Genomic DNA, 20,120 nt, shown 5'->3' on the forward strand with positions numbered 1-20,120 from the left:
TCTTCCTGCATAGCACAACCACCCTGGTGACAGTGGCATGATAAAATGCACCCAGCCCAGTGTAAGACACATCTACTGATTTTTTTTTTTTGTGTGTGTGTGTGTGTGTGTGTGTGTGCGCGTCAGATGATGAGTGGCAAGACCAAACCAACCCATGCCATCACAGAAAAATTTCATGTAAGATGATGTCGATGCTGATGGTTCAACTGAAATGGTTAATAAGCAACTAACAAAACAACAAAAGCCAACACATCATAATGTCTATAGCATGAAAGAAAACAGATGCAACATACAAAATAACTATTAACTCACTGCTTTAATAATCTGATGCTGCAGTGAACTTACCCTGACACTTGATAAGGCAGCAGTGGTGGCAGCGGCAGCATAGTAGGAGGAGGAGGAAGCAGAGCATGTAGCCTTGGGTTGGGGAGCAAGCAGCTGTGCAAAACAAAGGTAAAACACCTCACAAACAAGGGAGACAAGTGTGGCCATGTTCTCAAATCAGTTGGTGTCAATCCAGCAGTCACGCATTACCATGATTCGAGTCAGTTGTAGCATTCACTCCACAAATCAAACAAGCAATGTTATTTTTGTCAACCAACACCAAAGAATTCAACAGAGCAAGAAAAATAAATTACAACGCAAGATTTGATTTCATCTACATATAACTGCTAATTTTGTGTGTGCGTGTGTGTATTTATATATATGTGCATGTATGTATGTAATGTGTAGGAGTGTGTGTATGTGTATAATGATGATGATGATGATGGTGGTAGTTGTAAGAAAAAGACGGTTCTGTAATTTCTTGCAGAACAACCTGCAGGAATAATTTGCTTATAAAATGCATAAAAACGATAAAACGCATGTGCTGTACATTTGAACACTCCCTCCATCAAATTGACATTGCTTGAACAAGCGTATGGTGTGCCACATGTCAGGTGTCAAAGTGATTGCAGAACAAGTGAGATGAAGTATTTGGCTCAAGAACACAATGCACCACCCAGTCTCAGGACTGAAACTGCGACCTTGCAATCGTGAGAGCAACATCCTAACTACCAGGCCAAGCACCCTGATATTTATAACTGAATATTAATTATTTGTTTGTATAATCACTTTCTATTCTGAAACTATAAAACCAAGAAGAAACAAAAGTTTATTATTAGTCATGCTCACAAAATGAGGATTTGTATAACATTTATTTTGAGAAATAGCAGCCAAATCTTTCTCAAACCACACCTACTTCTGTCAAGAAAGATGTATAAAGACAATGTTGGAAGAGAAGTAGTGTTAGTCTTTCTCTCTCTCTCTCTCACTGTCTGGAAAGTGAAATAGAAATAAAGAATGAGAGCCACAGATCAAGAGACACAAAGGCAGAGAGAAAGAGAGGAAAATGATGGTGATGATGGCAGTGCTACATTTGTGTGACATCACAATCTTCTTCTCCTTTCCTTCAGTGTGTCTCTCTAATCACTATAGAGAGAGAGAGAGAGAGAGAGAGAGAGAGAGAGAGAGAGAGAGAGAGAGAGAGAGAGAGAGAGAGAGAGAGAGAGAGAGAGAGAGAAAGAGAGAGAGAATAATCTAATAGAGATATACAGAGAATATGACACGCATACAGAGAGAAGAGTAGAATAATGGTGAGGATGGTGACTGTCACACTTTATTGCAACATTCTTTTGTATTAAGCAAATGTAGATTTTTCTCCCATTGTCATACACTGTTAGAAAAGATTAGATTACGTTCACAATAGCCTTAAATAACATACCAACATATGTTATACAATATTGGTCTCTAAAATTCTTACTAATGTGTATTTAGAGAGACTCTAAGGGTCATGTATCCATCCATCTACATACATCTATTGATATATGTAAAGGTATGGTTGAACACATACAAAGGCTACTTCACTACAACCAACTTAAAGTGACATTCTGAGAACTTTCACTGGTGAGTTTTATTCAAGTCAGAGTATCATATGAATTTCTCTTCCAGAAACTCATCTCTATTACTCTCCAATTAAACCATTGTACATGTATGTCTGTGTGTGTTTCAGATTTGGTGTATCTTGTCGAATTTATTATTTTGTTCCCATAATCATCCTTTCTGCTATAGGCACAAGGCCTGATATTTTGGAGGAAAGGGCTAGTCAATTACATGGAAAAAAAAAAAAAAAAAACCCTGCTCAACTGGTACTTATTTTATCAGCCCTGAAAGGATGAAATGTAAAGTTGGCCTTGGCAGAATTTGAACTAAGAACATGAAGATAAACGAAATGCTACAAAGCATTTTATCCAGCATGCTTAGGATTCAGCCAGCTCACCACCTTATTTACTCCTCATAATAATGCTAAAAGAAAACCATCAAAAAATCTTAATTTTAGCCCACATGACACTGAATTACAACAAAAATAATAATAATTAAATTATTGTCTTTAGTGCTCAGGTGTACTACAACGCATCAAAGGTGCATGTATAGTACGAAGAATTATGTACTAGAGAACCATTCTGAACTATTTTAACATGTATATATCATTAATTAACTAATCATTATTAACTATATCAATTGGATATTTTTAACATGATCTAATAAATAATCTATAACACTTGGGATACCACATACAGCCTCAGAAACACATGTGCAAACTCTGTATCAATTTAATATCCTCCAAAACATATCCATTTAGGAGTTATATGAAAAGCTACCAGTCTAAGATCTTATTTGTGCGTGTGTGTGGGGGGGGGGTTCAAATTTACAGAAAACAAAAGACAAAGACAAGTGAGGGAACAACAAGCAGGTGTATTAGTTTGATGCTCAGAAAGAATGGAAAAGTCTTTGACATTCCAAGCCCCTAGATTTTTCAACAGAAAGGGATGAGTGAGTGAAAGAAAATGGAGAAGGAGAAAAAATGTGCAGGGTTTAACATGAACATGATGGTGATGGTGTGTGTGTGTGTGAAGGTTTATTTACGTTCTTCATGGAGTTCAAGGAAGTCGCTAACAAAGCAACAAGACACTTCCCTAGGTTTGTAAGTGCGTGATTGAGTTAGTGTGTGCATATATGTAGATGTATACACCTGCACTTACGTTGTGTGTGAATAACGTCTCTTTAGTACTTCGGTGTTTGTACCTGTATGTGTGTGCATCATTACTGTTTACATATTTGTTTTTGTAGATGCACGCAACCAAATGTGTGCATGTATTCATTTAAAGAATTTGAAATGGAGAATTTTTGGAATGCTGTACAAATTTTCACTGTGCTGCTGATCAGATTGAGATTGCTCTTAGAAAATCCTAGCATTTTGAGTTTTTGTGCAAATCCATAGTTTATAGCTTAATGCATCTACATTTATAAATACAAAAGAAAATTTAAAACCAATATACATATATATTAGTTATAAATTTATATGTGTGTATAGATACGCATGTGTGTATCCTTAGATGTAAACATAAACTACACAATGCATACAGGCATACATACATGCATGCACACATACACATCAATAAAAAGAAACAACACTCAATACAGAAGTAATGTCTATATATATATATATATATATATATATAGATGTAGTCTTCAACTACTTTCAATACATGGCCTATCAATAGCAAAGAGAGAACTGCAGTTGAAGCCAAACATAGCCAAGGCTCTTCACTTAATGCAGACATCTGATTGATCACAAACGTTTTCATGCATATGAAATTCTGAGTAATAAGTATGTGAGTCATTAACAATTAGGAATGTTATACATTGATAATTAATTAAAAAAAAAAAAAAACACCTTTTATAGACAAAAAAACCCACTAGAATGTTATTTGGAATTTCCTTTTTATTCCTGTCTGTCTGTCTGTCTGTATGTAATGTATGTATGTAATGTAATGTAATGTAACACCCACCAATTACTAGAAGTAAAACCAAACTGTTTCAATTTATATAATTTTGAAACAAAAAACTTAAAATTATATGTAAGTAAAAAAAAAAATTATACTCAGTACCTATAATTTATAACAAAAATTTATAAATGCATAAACATTTTACTTATTCAACAAGCAATTATCCTTATATGTCATTATTATCATCATAATATTCATTCACGCAATTAACATCCGTTTATCCATGCTTTTCATTGAGGCATTGTTTAGGTGCTTTTTTAAATAAGAGGTTTCTTATTCTAGATGTCTTCAAGAGGACAAAGCCACTAGACAATATGTCTACAGAGGAAATGCCAATATTACTGCTTGTAGCTCAGTGATTCTTGGAGAAGCACAAATGTAAAAAAAAAAAAAAAGTATAACAAGCATATATGTACAATGAACTTCTTTCAGTTTCTGCCAACCAAATTCACTCAGGAGGCTTTGGTTGGCACAGGGCTATAGCAGAAGATACCAACTGAATGCCATATGATGAGACTGAACTTGAAACTACATGGCTAAGAAGCAAACTTTTTAACCAGACAGCTGTACTTTTGCCTATTTTAATTAAATTGATTAAAAATATGGTCTTGTTTGTCAATAGCACATTATTATTTAAAGTAAACAACATAGTTCCTATTATATAGCAAGGGATAACAACAGACATATAGAATTGTCTGACCCAGAGACAACAAAATGTTACTCGTGAAGTATAAATTTTGAACATCCATACTGACGTAGAGCATCATAGAATAAATGATAGAGAAAGCTAGTTGTGTTACTGTTAATTGTGACTGTTTATGAAATACTAATGAATTAAATCATTAGCAAAATGTATGAAGGTTCCTAATTTAAAACATCTCTGGTTTATCAATAATATTGTTGCTATTAGTGGCACTAGAGTTAGTTAAAGTAAAATGTGGAGGATGGGAATGAATATAAAATGAAAAATTAGTGTCATGAAATTTAAAAAAAAAAGTTAATATTCTGAAAATTGAACAATATAGAAGATGGGTGAAGAGACATGACATGGGGAATAGGCACTTTGGTAGCTCACTGAGGATATATTTACCATGGTGAAACAGTTACACTGGTAAACAAATATGGATTGATGGATGGATATAGCAAGCAGTGTTGTAGACAATAAGAGGTGTTATATACAACAAAACAATTCATCAAACATTTACTTGCGTACATTTATAAAAAACTTAAGTTCAAAATCATATATATATATATATATATATATATATATATATATATATACATGAAGAGGTGTTGAAAAGTTCCTGGTTTTAAAGGTATTGTGAAAGGCCTGATTGAAAGCCCAACTTTCCAAGTTCTTTTACAGGGCTTAGGAAAACTGAAGGACCACTGCAACAAGTGTGTGAATCTGAGTGGGGAATATGTTAAATAAAATCATAATTAATTGATCCTCCTGTATTTTCTTTTACCCAAAACCAGGAGCTGTTCAGCACCTCCTCGTATGTATCAAGTAATAAAAAATTTTGTATAATTTGTAAAGGACAACCGGAGATATATATATATATATAGCTTAGGCATAGTGATATTAATAACCTAAAGCATTACATATGCTTCAGAGAAAAGTGTCAGTTGAGTAAAGAGTGTAATAAGAGATTATATAAATGACAAGGGAACAAGAAATTACAATATGAACTTCGTTATATAATTTTATGTTCCCTTGTAAATTATATAATATACACACACAAAGTGAGTATTAGTGGTGTCAGATATTAGGGGATAGAGCCAACTCCTTCAAAGCTACATTACTGCTGCTATGTAGAAATAACAGATCACTACAGTAGACAGATATGCATAAATGATACCACAGTTTCTTGTAGTGCAAGACATTTGTAGTTCACTTCCAATTAGCAAGTTTGTTGTGCTTATTGACAAAAAAAAAATTCAAATTGTTGCTCATATGTTTTAATAATTATTTCTCATCACCAAACTGACTGACTATTGTGAATGCAACATTTATATGTAAAAAAATCAAATTTCCTTTTAAAAAGGCATAGCCACAAGCATTTCCAGTTTCAATGGCAACTACAGACTGGTTTTCTCAATTTTTCACTGGTAGCCAGGTTAATAAAGTTTTACAAATAGTAAATATCCATTCAGCTTTGATTTCTACTACAAAGATCTGTAATACTCCCATGCACCAGCTCCAATAAGGGAATAGGTTAATCTTAGAAAGGGTATCCAGAAGCTAAAATAAAATGTATAAATATATCACCATCTATATTTTATTTAAAATGCATTTATAACAAAAATAAAACCCTGTTTTTAATTTTGGTAACAAAAGCTATAAACTGTTATTAGCAGCAGCATCACAATAACTGTTAACAAAGCTGAAAATGACAGTCATTCTAATAGCTATTCTCTCTTGTCAAGAACTTTGAATATTTCCTTTAAATTTCATTCCACACCAAAACTATTAAATTTTAAATACTTATACTTCAATATGCCAAATTATTTTAGTTTCTGTATTGTATCAGGGTAGAGAAAATCCTATAAAGTTAAATTGTCCTGAGAGAAAATTGATCAATAATTTGAATCATGCAACGTCCATGGCTGGGATTACCAAATGAGAATCTTACCCGAGAAAGAGGAATTCTTAATATTTGATATACATAGGTGCTTAAAGTGGGAAAAAAAAGCTGAAGGCAAAAATTCAATGGGTTAAAACTGCTGAAGGTACCTTAAAGCCTAAAGACTAGATAGTTGGCATCTACTATACAACTTATACAAGTTAGTACAAATAGGTGAGGTTAGATTAAGAATGGTTAAAATTTCACCTGGGAATCTACCTGGGAATCAACTTGAGACTGGCTGCTATCTTCCTCAAACACAATATCTGTATTATAAGCCACTTGCCGGTATCCTGTCAAAAATATAATCATAAAACTCTCAGCTGAAATCTTGTTTGAAAATCAAAGAAATAAGTCAATGTCTTCCACTCAATTTGTAGTCTCTACTGTTTACCCACAAATTAAAATAAACTTACCTACCCACCCACCCTGTCCTAGCCTCTGTACCATTTACATTAACCTTCTAGTAACTTGAGAAGATGCCTAACACATCTTCACTACCATCTCTCTCTCTCTCTCTCCTTTCTTTTTTCCAACTGAAGTAGCCATGTATCTCCTCTACAGCAAGACACCCGTTTCTGTCCTTCAATCATACTTTAACCTCTCATCACCTGGAATAGAACCACCTCACTCAATACTACTTCGCTTCTCAGTCGAGGGGGTCTTGTTTTGTGGGTTACTTGGCCATCTCACTGGTGCTGGTGCCACATAAAAAGCACCCAGTACACACTGTAAAGTGGTTGGCTTTAGCAAGGGCATCCAGCTACAGAAACCATGCCAAAACACATTGTAACACAGTTCTCTGGTTTGTCAGTTCCCCATGCCAGTATGGAAAATGGGCATTAAGTGGAGATGATGATGATAATATAGTAGGATATACAGCAGTTAGTATTATTTTGTGTATATCAGGGTTTTTGGAATAGGTACACTGTATCCCCACAGGTCGTATGAAGATATCTGGTTGTAAAAACACAGCTTCATATATCTCATGCAAACCATGCAGGTACAGAAAAGTAGATGTGACGAGAGAGTGGATGAAAAGTGGATGTGAAGAGAGGGTTTGTGGCCCAATAAAATGCACTCAGGCCACATTGTAATATGGCTGGTGATAGGAAGGGCATCCAGCTGTAAAAACTAAGCTCAAGAAAGACATAATAAATGGAAGATGAATAGGGAGAACACTTTGATCTTGCCACAGATAACCTTCACTTATTGTATTGGCAGCATGGTAAAATGATTACAAGGACATATTGTTACAAAAACACCGACACACACACACAGTAAAAAAGTTTATTTTGTTGTGGAGTGTGTCAGATGACAAAGAACCACAATGAGTAGCAAGATGTTATGAGATCTATGTAACCCATGTAATAAGAGCAGAACAGGTGTAAATGATGATGACAACAACAACAACTATGGAATGGTTTTTCAAAAGGACCAAGTTGAAATACATTGCAATAACAACACAGACATTTTTCTGTTCAAAGGCCAAAATCTGCTTACCTTTCATTTCTGATGAATTTATATTCTGGTTGCTATCCAGTACCGACTTCATAGACTTATTGTCTATTCTCTGAGCCCATCTTCCACGTGGTTGAGTAGGGCTTTGAGGTTCTTCTACAGATATTACACCCTGGTTGTCAGTCTAAAGAACATAATAGAAGAAACTACAGTAACATTCTAAAACAACAATTTATATACATTAATCTAACATATTTATAGACTATATGATTATATATGGCAGAAGACAGACACTAAGTGATGATGAATATAAAACTACTTACTATACAGTCTAAGAAAAAAAACAAACATTTATGGTATATAAAAATATGACAGATTTTGTAGTTATATATACATACTTATTATTCACTATGAAGATATTTAAACCTCTTATAGGGATAGTTTTATCCAAGATACCCTGGTTTAATTTATATTTTGAAGAGATATTTCTTCAATAAATATATTGTAAAACATCAAATATTATTAATAAGTTTGAAAATGGAGAGATTCAATGGATATAGATTAATTAATTAATATCCATTGAATCTCTCCATTTCCAAACATATTAATTATATAATACATGAAGACTACATAAATACTGTATAAAGACTATGTTTATTGACTATAAACAGACTATTTATCTAAAACTATATTTGAGAGATAATAACTGAAAAGATATGGCATTGAACATAAAGATAAAAACTTGTGACTGCAAGTCATGCAGTATATCTGATTAACCAAACAACATAGCATCACTTAGACTCTCATTAGGTCAAGCTCTCATCTGCTAGTTGCATTCCAAATTACACCTAAAAGCTTACAAACATTCATTTAAGTACTACAAGAAGCAGAAATGATTTGACAAACCTCAACAAAACTATATTTTCCCCTCACATATTGTATAATGCATTGTATTTTTACTTTGTTTCACAGCTTAATCACAAGAAGGACAGTGCCCTGGACTCTTTACAGGGTCTCCAAGTCTAGTGGGATCAAGGGAGGAAGATAGCTTCAAGCTAAAAATCTGGTCTGAATGCTTTCAATGAAGTGGGTTTTGCTAGAGACACTCAAGGACTAGGTGGTAATGTTAAACAGAGCAAGGATTAAGGATGTGATTTAGACTCAGAACACAAAAAGTCCAAAACAAAAATTACAAGGCATTCCATCCAAAGCTTAGTCCACCATCATAGACTGGTACTTTATGTGTTGACCACAGAAGGATGACAGGCAAAATTGCCCTGATATGTATGTAAGCATACTAATTGCTGGCATGAAGATTGCCCTGAAATAAAACTAAATTAAGGAAAGTTCAAAGTCAAATGATCAAGAAAAAGACCTATGAAAATTTTTCAGTATCCTCAAAATGTCATTATTTCAGCTTTGCCATAGTTAACATCTAACATTCTGTAAAGTGAACAACATAGAAAACGGATAGAGAAAAACTGCAGGCATGGCTGCATGATAGAGAAGCTTGCTGCCCAACCATGTAGTCTCAGGCTGTGTGGCAGCTTGGGCAAGTGTCTTCTTCTACAGCTTCAGGCTGACTGAAGTGTTGTGAGTGGGTTTGGTAGACAGAAACTGGAACAATCCTAGTATGAATGTATGGGAGTGGATGAAAACAAAGAGCAACCTATTTTTATCTCAAGACTTAGAGAGTTAACATTTAGCGATAACATGACAAATTGTAAACCTTGTCTTATAAATGAAATTAAACTTACCTTAAGCTTTGCCCAACTAGGAAGCTGTCCAATACTGATACGATAATTAGCTGGGTTAATAACAGTACCAAACCCTCCACCTGATGTCATTTCTACAGTATCATTCTTCCCTATTGATTCTTGTAGAAAAACAGGAGCAATGTTATTACCGTGTCCATTGGATGGGCTGCTAGTTACAAAGTCAGAATTTCTTTGCAAAGGGAAAATTTCGTTGCTGTCTCTCTCCGTGAGAGAAGTTGGTCTAATAGGTGTCACCGGGTTGACAAGAGATCTGGAAATGAAGTTACACGATTTATATTCCAACAACGACAATATTGTCAGAACAGAATATCATCACTCCAGTGTCAAAAGATAAGATACATATAAACAATCTGAGATACATAGACAAACAATGTAAATTAGTAATGTTTGGAATGCTGACGTTTGCTAACATCTAACATATTTGATTTTGGTACTTTGCACCATCTGTTTGTAGGAAATGCATGTGTATGAACAGACACATACACATACACAAGGTGATTAAGTGTTGTTAATTAGTGGAATGAGTTTATTAAACAAAAGGTAACTCTAGCATAGTTGTTTATGTCAACCAGATCTATAACACTGCAAACTTTACAAAGAATATCAGAGACTTGCAAAAAAAGAGGAGAATATTATGATAGAGAAAGTAGTAGTTGGCCCTACGAACAGTGTTTCTTATGGAGGGGGTAGGGGCTGTAATGATTAAAAAGGAGGCTGACAAATTGCCATGTTTAATAAAATTAAAACGTTTAAACCTGTTCAACCTCATAGTGAAAAAAGAAGAATGATATGGATACAAACTCTATTCTGCCTTCTCGTAATTAAATTGGGAAGAGGAGTGCATTAAGCATTTCTCATCATTTACAAATAGTTTTCTACACAAATAATTTACACACACAAACGATCTTCTGCCACTTAAGGACTTGAGCAGTTAACAGTAGAAAAATATGAATGAAGAGCATCATCCACATCCAGCTATTAATAAAAAAAAATTGCGCAAACAAATAAAACCCTGCACTAACGCAAACATAAAAAATAAATGTTTGAATATCATTAAGTTTGTGTTTGGTTGTTGTTCATGTGCTGAGGGCCCCCAATCAAGGCAGTTAACAAACACCACACATTTTATTGAGAGACAAACAAAAATATAATGATTAAAAATAAAGTATAACTGATAAAATGATAGTAGATATTTTTTCTTCGTTTGAAGATAATTCAACAACCTTATATTTCCATTCCTTAATTTGAATCTTAACTACTTGATCCCTTTTTGTTGTGTTACAGACAGGCAGGCAGAGGATGGATGGATGGACAGATAGATTAGATAGATAGATAGATAGATAGATAGATGGGTAGGTGGACAGATGGGTAAGTGGACAGATGGATGGATGGAAAGATAGGTGGATGGACAGATAGGTGGATGGACAGATAGGTGGATGGACAGATAGAAATACAAAGAAAGAGACGAGAAGATTTAAATAAAGCAACAAACAGAAAATTAATGAGCTATAGTATTGAGATTAAACCCCTTGTAATGAGAATGAAAGACCAGAGTTTATAAGAGTGATTTCAAAGTTGTTTTTGTTTCAAACCGACAGTTGTGACAGCAACTGTCATATCAAACCAAACAGGCTGGACAACAAACAAGTCATCACAGCTTCACAGTCATACCACAATAGCACCACATTAGTAAAGGTTGTATCGACAAAGTGGGAAGTGTTTTCCAAGATCACACTTCTATGTGGTACATCAGGATATACTTAAGCAACAAAGCAAGAATCTCTTAAATGCAATTCATCTCAAGCAATACTAAAACCAAATAATGGATTAGGTTTTTTTATAATATTCCCATGGAAAAAAGGCCAAAACTTCCCATAAAAAATAATACAAATAAGGTTGAGCCATAAAACATTGGAATTTGACACAAATGTTTTCACAGCTTCTACCAACAGACAACTAATGAACTACATAAGGGGCTTCTATGCGGTCAATCGATTTGCTAGAAATAACAGCCAAATATCTGTGAAATCCCACTTTACCATATTAGACAATGTAATCCCCAACACAAAAAAGATAGGATGATCATAGCTGGAACATATTTTCATCACAGGTTAGCTCAGTCATAGCTGACATGGAACTAAACAACAAAAAGCAACTGAAGAATTTTAATGTATGTGTGTTATGTCATATACAATAATATACACACTCTCTATGTGTGCGTGTGTATATATATATATATATATATATATACACACATGTGAAAATATAATAGTCAAACACTGAAACTACATAGAAATATGTGCCATTTGATTTAACATTCAAACATTTGAATCTTAGTATAAGATTATTCAATAAGACAAGAAAAAAAAAATTCATACTGATATCTAAAGAGCAACAATGGATACAAGCTTCATCAATAGTTACCTTTGAAGAGAAACGGAGGTGCCATTTAAAATTTCTCTAGGTAAGTTACCTTTTTCCTCCATCCGCATCATCATTTGTTTTGTTAAATGGGGTGAAAGACGCCAGACAAATATACAACTAAAATTAAAAAGAAGAACAATAAAATGCAATTGTTAAATGCAACAGTTAAATGAGTTAAAAACAAGCAAAAGTTAAAAGAAATTCTTTCAACAAAGTCAGACCAATTTTCAAAAGCAAAACAAAAAGCAAGTTCTTACCCATCTCCAGACACCGAAATTAGATGCTTGAGATCATTAGTAAATTTTAAACATGTAGCAATCTCAGAGTGTCCATAGAAGTTGGCTACAAGCTCTCCAGTGTAGAAGTCAAAAAGGGATAAATTTTTATCTGAACAACTTGTTGCTATGTATGTTCCTGAAGGATCCAACTGCAATTTGATAAGTACTCCATCATCACTGACAGATCCTTTATAAATCTTCTTTAACTTTGCTGATTTGATATTATAGATCCTGAAAATGAAATTAAAAGAAAAGACTAAATATTATTGGAATAGAATATAACAGCCATCTACGCCCCATACTTAAACCCTTTTGATACCAACCTGTCCAAAACTAGCCATGGCTGTCAATAATAGGAAACAACTAACTTTTGCCTATTTTAAAGTATACAATATCTTTATATTTTACATGCTGTGATTGAGAAGACCCAGCAAGTAAAGCGAGATCACAGCTGTGGCCGATGCCAGTGTTCTATAACTGACCTATTTAAAAGCACCCTTGGATAGCAGGGCAATATGACGTGCTTGAAAAGACCTGTTGAGTCAAGTGAAATCAAAATCGTAGTTGTGGCCAGAGCTGCCTGGCTGGCACTTGTGCTGGTGGCACATAAAAAGCACCATTCAAGCTTGGGTCAACGCCAGTGCTGCCTTACTAGTTCCCATGCCGGTGGCACGTAAAAAGCACCATCTGAATGTGGTCAACGCCAGTGCCGCCTGACTAGCTCCCATGCCGGTGGCACATAAAAAGCACCCACTACACTCTTAGAGTGGTTGGCATTAGGAAAGGGCATCCAGGTGTAGAAACCCTGCCAGATCAGATTGCAGCCAGTATTCAGTCAAACCACCCAACCCATACCAACATGGAAGGTGGACGTTAAGTGGTGGTGATGATGATGATGATGATGATGATGAACAAACCTAAAAAGTAATATTGTACAAAATGTCTAAAAATTCACATGGAAACAACAAACATATTTAACAATGTTGAAGTTTGTCAAAATGACAGAATTAGATAAATTGATTTCCTGACTATTTTACAGTACCAAATGCTAGCACTTCTTGCATACGAGTTCAAATCCTGAGTATAGAAATATAATTTTCATAGACATACAAGAGACATGTCTATCCATGATGCCTGCAATTCTAATAGGAGTTTATTAAGTCAATTTAGGATTGCAACAAGCTAAACCTCATTACATTGCTAATGGCACAGTTTAACATTTATCTGTAAAGTCTAAGTATTTCTGTTACCTCTGTTACACTGGAGACAGTTTCTGTTTAGTCCTAACTCAGCCCTAACTGATTAGGTCTACAAATCAAAGTAGTCCAGTCATGATTAAGCTATCATTTATTTTCAGGCATTGTGTATCTAATATCCAACACAGCCTTAGGTAAATTTAAGGCAAATTTGGCTGCTATTTCCACCATGACCACATTAAAACTGCCTCACTATATAGGCAAAAGTTGCTTAGGGATTAGTAGCTCAAAAAGTCTCAATTTCTTTTCTTTAAAAAAGAAAATTTTAAGTAAAAAGGATAGAGGTGTCGTAATTGGAGGGTAGACAGTTTCCTCTTATATGTTAGCTCTACAAAATTAACTTTTATAGACACAGTGAAAGTAAGTCGAGGAAGCTAGTATTGCCTTGAGGCCCCAATTCCTGCTGGTGTTGTAGGGACACCATCATGATATTCTATGCATTTTAGGTAGTTTTAAACTTAGCAGAGCACATATCTGTTTAGGTCTATCTACAGTTAATTCCTTCAAGAGAGAAATAAACAGAAAGAGGACCCACAGCAGTACCAGACTTGTGCTTTTATTGACCCCCCAAAAAATGAAAGCTCAAGTTGATTGTAGCAGAATCTGTAGCTGGTGTATGCAGTGTTAAATATATAATGCATGCTAGGGTGAGAGAGAGTGATAGTTGGCAGTATAATAGGATCTTTTTTAAAACGGGGGCCACATTTTTCATTAATGTTTTACGTAGTGTTTTTGGTACCGAAAGACTTTCAAACTTCGTATACTTATCTATTTTGTGATATAGAACAGAAAAATATTTTTGTATGCGAATTTATTTCATGTAAAAAATTGTCTTATTTCGATAATTTCAACCAATCACTGACAAGTATTCAGTTGTTTAGATTTACTCCTTTGGCTGATTAAGCGATGTAAAGCGTATTTAATCTCCATACCTTCGTTTTATTTGCTTTTTTCATTTTAAATTTGCTTTAACCCTAACCCTAACCCTAGGGTTAGGGTTAGGGTTAGAGTTAGGGTAAGGGTTAGGGTTAATTGTTTCAGAATCGTTTGTTTATGTAGTCGGCACTTAATGTATATCGGCTGAATGGACGTCAGTGATTGGTTGAAATTACAGAATAACATGGAATAATTTATGGATTTCTTTTTTTTTAAAGAAGACTAAGAGAAAAAGATGTTTTATATGACACATTCTACCAGTGTTCCAAGTTTCAAAGTGTTTCGTTAATGAAAAATGTGGCCCCCGTTTTAAAAAAGATCCGTATAATATTCATAAAATATAGCTAAATCACATAAGACATGGAATATGACTGTCATAGACTCATTCCTGAATTTGAGACTCAAAGTAGGGAGTGATACATATGTAAGGATGTTGTGGTACAGGTCGTTCTCCTTTCATTCAAAAACAAAAATGCTACAATATGAGCTTACCTTACATTCCGGTCTTGACAAGCAGTGGCTACAAACTTTTCTGCGGCATCAACGTCCATATCGTACAGAGTTGTCTTCCCCACAAGATGCTGATGAAGATTAAACTGAAACTCTGGATGCTGGAAAACACAACAGAAAAGGAAACCAATTCTTAAGGAGACAAAACAATTTAGAAATTCTATAGAATTTATGTTGGATTCCGGGGAAAAACAGTTATGAAACCCTGGGGAACCAAGTGTTTTGAAACTGAACCACTATGAAAAGGAATATTGGTTTGAAAATATTGAAGCGAGGTTCCAAAACTTACAAAGACATTGTGTTATATAGATTTGTTAGCAATCATCATCATCATCATCATCGTTTAACGTCCGCTTTCCATGCTAGCATGGGTTGGACGATTTGACTGAGGACTGGTGAAACCAGATGGCTACACCAGGCTCCAATCTGATTTGGCAGAGTTTCTACTATTGGATGCCCTTCCTAACGCCAACCACTCCGAGAGTGTAGTGGGTGCTTTTACGTGTCACCCGCACGAAGGCCAGTCAGGCAGTACTGGCAACGGCCACGCTCAAAATGGTGTATTTTATGTGCCACCCACACAAGAGCCAGTCCAGGGGCACTGGCAACGATCTCGCTCAAAAGTCCTTACACATGTCCTTTTACGTGCCACCGGCACAAAGGCCAGTCAGGCGGTAAAGAAAGCAAGAGTTTATACACACATTTCCCTTGTTAAATGTTATGAGTTCCAGAAATTCTAATAAGATCTGAATATTTATTAAATGTATTTATTTACTTATATAATGCTAATGAGAGGTGAGCAGGATGTCACAAATGTAGATAGAAATCATTTTACTCTGCAAAAAATTCAACTGTGGAAGTGAGATAACAAAGTGGTTGTTTATCTCCTAAGTCAGCCCTATAAAAAGAGGTGTCCCAGCTGTGACCATCCTAACTTCGCAGTTTAACTAAGATTACATTAATCAATTTACTTCTTTTTGAAGATGTTAGGATGAGTGATTTGAGGGAGATTTGGTTACTATTTCTAGTCAGTCCATTAGTGACCATGTAGAAACTCCTTCAATGGTTTGTGGTAAGCAGAGTAATGTGTCCTGAAGAACCCCAAGAACTGTAATTTATGACCTCCTAACCAGAAGTCCATTTCAACCTTTTAGCCACATTAGGTATGTCACACAACAGTAGGTCCAAATTCAACAACTTAATCTGTGAAGAATGATATCCTCCTTTTATTATATTCTGGTTGTTCTATCTTGAAAGAAGTTTAGCTTCACAAATTTCGTCCATCCATTTTTTCTGCCCATTGTTCCTGAGAGAGTTCAGGATAAAGTCCTCAGGCATTTCCTCCATAGGATCCTATCAGAAGTAACCGTCATTATACTTCACTACTGGATTCTCAAGAGTGACCAATTGAGACTATGGATTTCATTTTTGGTCTTCTCTGCAGGGAGTCTCTCAAGATCAAACTGCTACTACTCTGTACAGAGAGGTCACAGTTCTGGAAGGACTGACATGCAGTTAGAATGTTGCAGGAAAGGATTGCAAGATAGATTCTTCAAGCAAAACCAAAACAAATTTCATTTTTAGAAATACTTGAGATACACGGTATGAGTTCTGATGAAGTAGGTAGTAGAGCAAGGATGTGTTGAGATGAGTCTAGTTAAGATTCATGCATGACAAAATATAGGCATCACTGGAGATAATTCTAGGGAGACTTGTCCAAATATGCAAAAATATGCATTAAGAGGTTAAAATTATTGAGGTACAACTCCTATCAGAAGCAACCGTACCAAGTAGGTAACCAGTCAATCTTCATGTAAATGTTAAAATATGATTCTAAGCTTATAAATGCAACTAATGAAAAAGTAAAAAAGAATTTAAATACAATTAAGTAGAAACTTACCAATTGTGCATTTCGAAACAAGAGAGATTTATCAGCACTACAGCTTAGCATTCGAAACTGACCATCATTTTTGGTGAACTTGACTGCTGTGATGGAAGAGGAATGGTCATCTAGTGTTTGTAACAGTCCATAATCTTGTTCAACATCAAAGATATGGATTAACCGATCCCTGCTTGCTGTTGCTAACAGTCGAGGTTCTGGAAAGAAAAATGCAATAAACTGAAGACTTTTCATTTCCTATCAAGAGTTACAGAGACAACTAACATTGGAACTATATTCTTCCTGGTCTACATTTAACAAGACAACTTGCCAATACATCCTTTAGTGACTTCAATGTCTATTGACACTTCCAAATATCTTCCTCCTATTTACATACCAATAATGCACTTTTACATTTCTTTAGCATGTTCTACATAGGCGTAAGAGTGACTGTGTGGTAAGTAGCTTGCTTATGAACCACATGGTTCCAGGTTCAGTCCCACTACATGGCACCATGGGCAAGTGTCTTCTACTATAGCCTCGGGCTGACCAAAGCCTTGTGAGTGGATTTGGTAGACAGAAACTGAAAGAAACCTGTTGTGTGTATATATATATATATGTCTGTATATGTCTATGTGTCTATCCACCCCCCAACATCGCTTGACAACCAATGCTGGTATGTTTACATCTCCGTAACTTAGCAGTTCGGCAAAAGAGACCGATAGAATAAGTACTAGGCTTACAAAGAATAAGTCCTGGGGTCGATTTGCTCGACTGAAGGCAGTACCCCAGCATGGCCACAGTCAAATGACTGAAACAAGTAAAAGAGTAAAACATGGCTGAGTGTGCGCACACACACACACACAAAACCTAAACGTAAGTCTGTCAAAGCCTGTATGTATTTCTTGAATGGAGATCATTTACAATAAGATCTGTCCCCTTTAAAACAACATTAACACACACACACACACTATACAACTCTTACACAAAATAACATCCATTTTACTCATGACTACTAAACACAGATGTTAAATTATTTACTTAATATACTTTATTGACAATAGATAAATAGAAGTATGCATTAAACTTTATGAAATTTAAAATTGAGTTTTATAGATCATTAATTATCCATTAAAATGGCACTCAACCAGAGAATTGGTGGGAACTTGCACAATCAAAACTTAAATTCTTACCTGTGTGTAGTGGAGAATATTCCAGAGATAACACTTCAGCATCATGTGCTTCAATTGCTTTGGTTTCTATCATCTCTGACAAGTCATAGATCCTGAAATACAAACATTACTTTTTTTATGATGATGGTGATGGTGATGGTGGTGGTGGTGGTGGTGGTGATGGTGATGATGATGATGATGATGATGATGATGATGATGATGATGATGATGATGATGATGATGATGATGATGGTGGTGATGATGATGATGATGATGGTGGTGATGATGATGATGGTGGTGATGATGATGATGGTGGTGATGATGACGACAACGACGATATATTTATTTCCCACTGTTCGAAGACAATGTGCAAAAACAGCAGAAATTTTACCTACAACAATGACTGATGCGTGCGCGCGCGTGCGCGCACACATGTATATACATGTGTGCACCCTTATCCTAACATCATGTGATGGTTGTAAATGAGCACCACTGTCATACAAGTGGAGTTATTTCCAGTCTTCCATGGGAAAAAGTGTCAGGCTATGGAGAATAGTACTGTGCCTGGATACAGGTGAGGGTTGGCGACAGTAAAGGCATCAGGTCGTAGAAACTCTACCTCAATAAATTCCATCTGACCCTTGCAAGAATGGAAAGGTGAACGTTAAATGATAAGGATTCAGATTAAGGATAATAATGAGGGATTTCTACTTAAAACAATATTTTTGGAGGTAAGTCATAATCAATTGAATTATCCCACTATATAACAAATACTTTATTTCGACTTTGGAGGGGGAAGAAGAAAACGTAATTCCAGCAAAATTCAAGACGAAAGGGAATAGCTATATTATGAAATAAAAAGTCACAGCCAGGTATTGAAATGTTTCTAATATAATAATGACGATAATTCATTTACAACCTGTGAAAGAGATTCAGCTGATCAGTCTATAAGCAATACTTAATCAATATATTTTTTCACAACCTAGGAACAATGGATTGGGATCAATCTATGTAATCTATGGTCGCATGGAGAAACAGACGCGTGAGGAAAGGAAGGGAAGTAACCGAATATAAAGGGAAGTAACTCTGCTCATCCGTCGTCTTCCTAGTATAAGTTTTTTGTTTTTATTTTTTGATCTAGGCATTGAGCTACAAACATGACGAGATTCGGTCTTACACCGAACTTTAACACCAAGACATTTGTAAAACTGACTACTGCTATAACTGGCAATATCTGGAAAATGTGTTGCTGTTAGATATTTGTGAAGGTCTTTCTGTATGTAGCTAGCCAAGTATTTGGGTCAGTCGTAAGCTATAGTAGATGAAATTTGCCCAAAACTGTATGGTTGGAAAGAGAATTTCTTAACCACACTACCACAACTACATATACACACACACAGACACAGGCATGGCTATGTGGTTAAGAAGCTTATTTCCAACCATGGGTTCAGCCATGCTACATAGCACCTTAGGCAAGTGTCTTCCACTATAGACCCAGGCTAAACAAAGCCTTGAGAAGGGATTAGCTTAATGAAGACTGAAATAAGCCCACTATGAATACATATATATATATATATATATATACGTGTGTGCATGTGTTTTTGTGTACCCTTACCTTGGTACTATGTGATGATTGTAAATAAGCATCACCATCATATACGTAAGGTTGTTAGTTTCCAGTGTTCCATGAAAAATATCTGTTTTTCACAAGAAAATATTATCTTGCAAGGATATAGGTAAGACAATTGGAAAGGGCATCTAGTCATAGAAATTCTGCCCCAACAAATTCTATCTGACCCATGCAAGCATAGAAAAGTGGATGTCAAAACAATGGAAAGTCCATGTGCATATACGCACGCACGCGGACGGACACACACACACACACACACACACACACACACACACACACAAA

At 35.3% G+C, this 20,120-nt stretch overlaps 1 protein-coding gene across 1 annotated transcript in view; it reads right to left on the reverse strand.

The window, feature by feature from the left end:
- Positions 1–20,120, reverse strand: part of LOC106882850 (uncharacterized) — a 191,012-nt gene that overhangs the window by 48,337 nt on the left and 122,555 nt on the right. The window contains exons 13-21 of the mRNA XM_052971999.1: positions 18,230–18,321; positions 17,058–17,254; positions 15,140–15,258; positions 12,435–12,686; positions 12,178–12,294; positions 9,733–10,003; positions 8,018–8,159; positions 6,722–6,807; positions 346–438 (exon numbers count right to left, since the gene is read on the reverse strand). Of these exons, the coding sequence (XP_052827959.1) occupies positions 346–438; positions 6,722–6,807; positions 8,018–8,159; positions 9,733–10,003; positions 12,178–12,294; positions 12,435–12,686; positions 15,140–15,258; positions 17,058–17,254; positions 18,230–18,321 (1,369 nt within the window). The remainder of the gene's footprint in view (positions 1–345; positions 439–6,721; positions 6,808–8,017; positions 8,160–9,732; positions 10,004–12,177; positions 12,295–12,434; positions 12,687–15,139; positions 15,259–17,057; positions 17,255–18,229; positions 18,322–20,120) is intronic.

This window comes from Octopus bimaculoides, chromosome 11 (genome assembly GCF_001194135.2).
Source record: "Octopus bimaculoides isolate UCB-OBI-ISO-001 chromosome 11, ASM119413v2, whole genome shotgun sequence".
Classification (NCBI taxonomy): domain Eukaryota; kingdom Metazoa; phylum Mollusca; class Cephalopoda; order Octopoda; family Octopodidae; genus Octopus; species Octopus bimaculoides.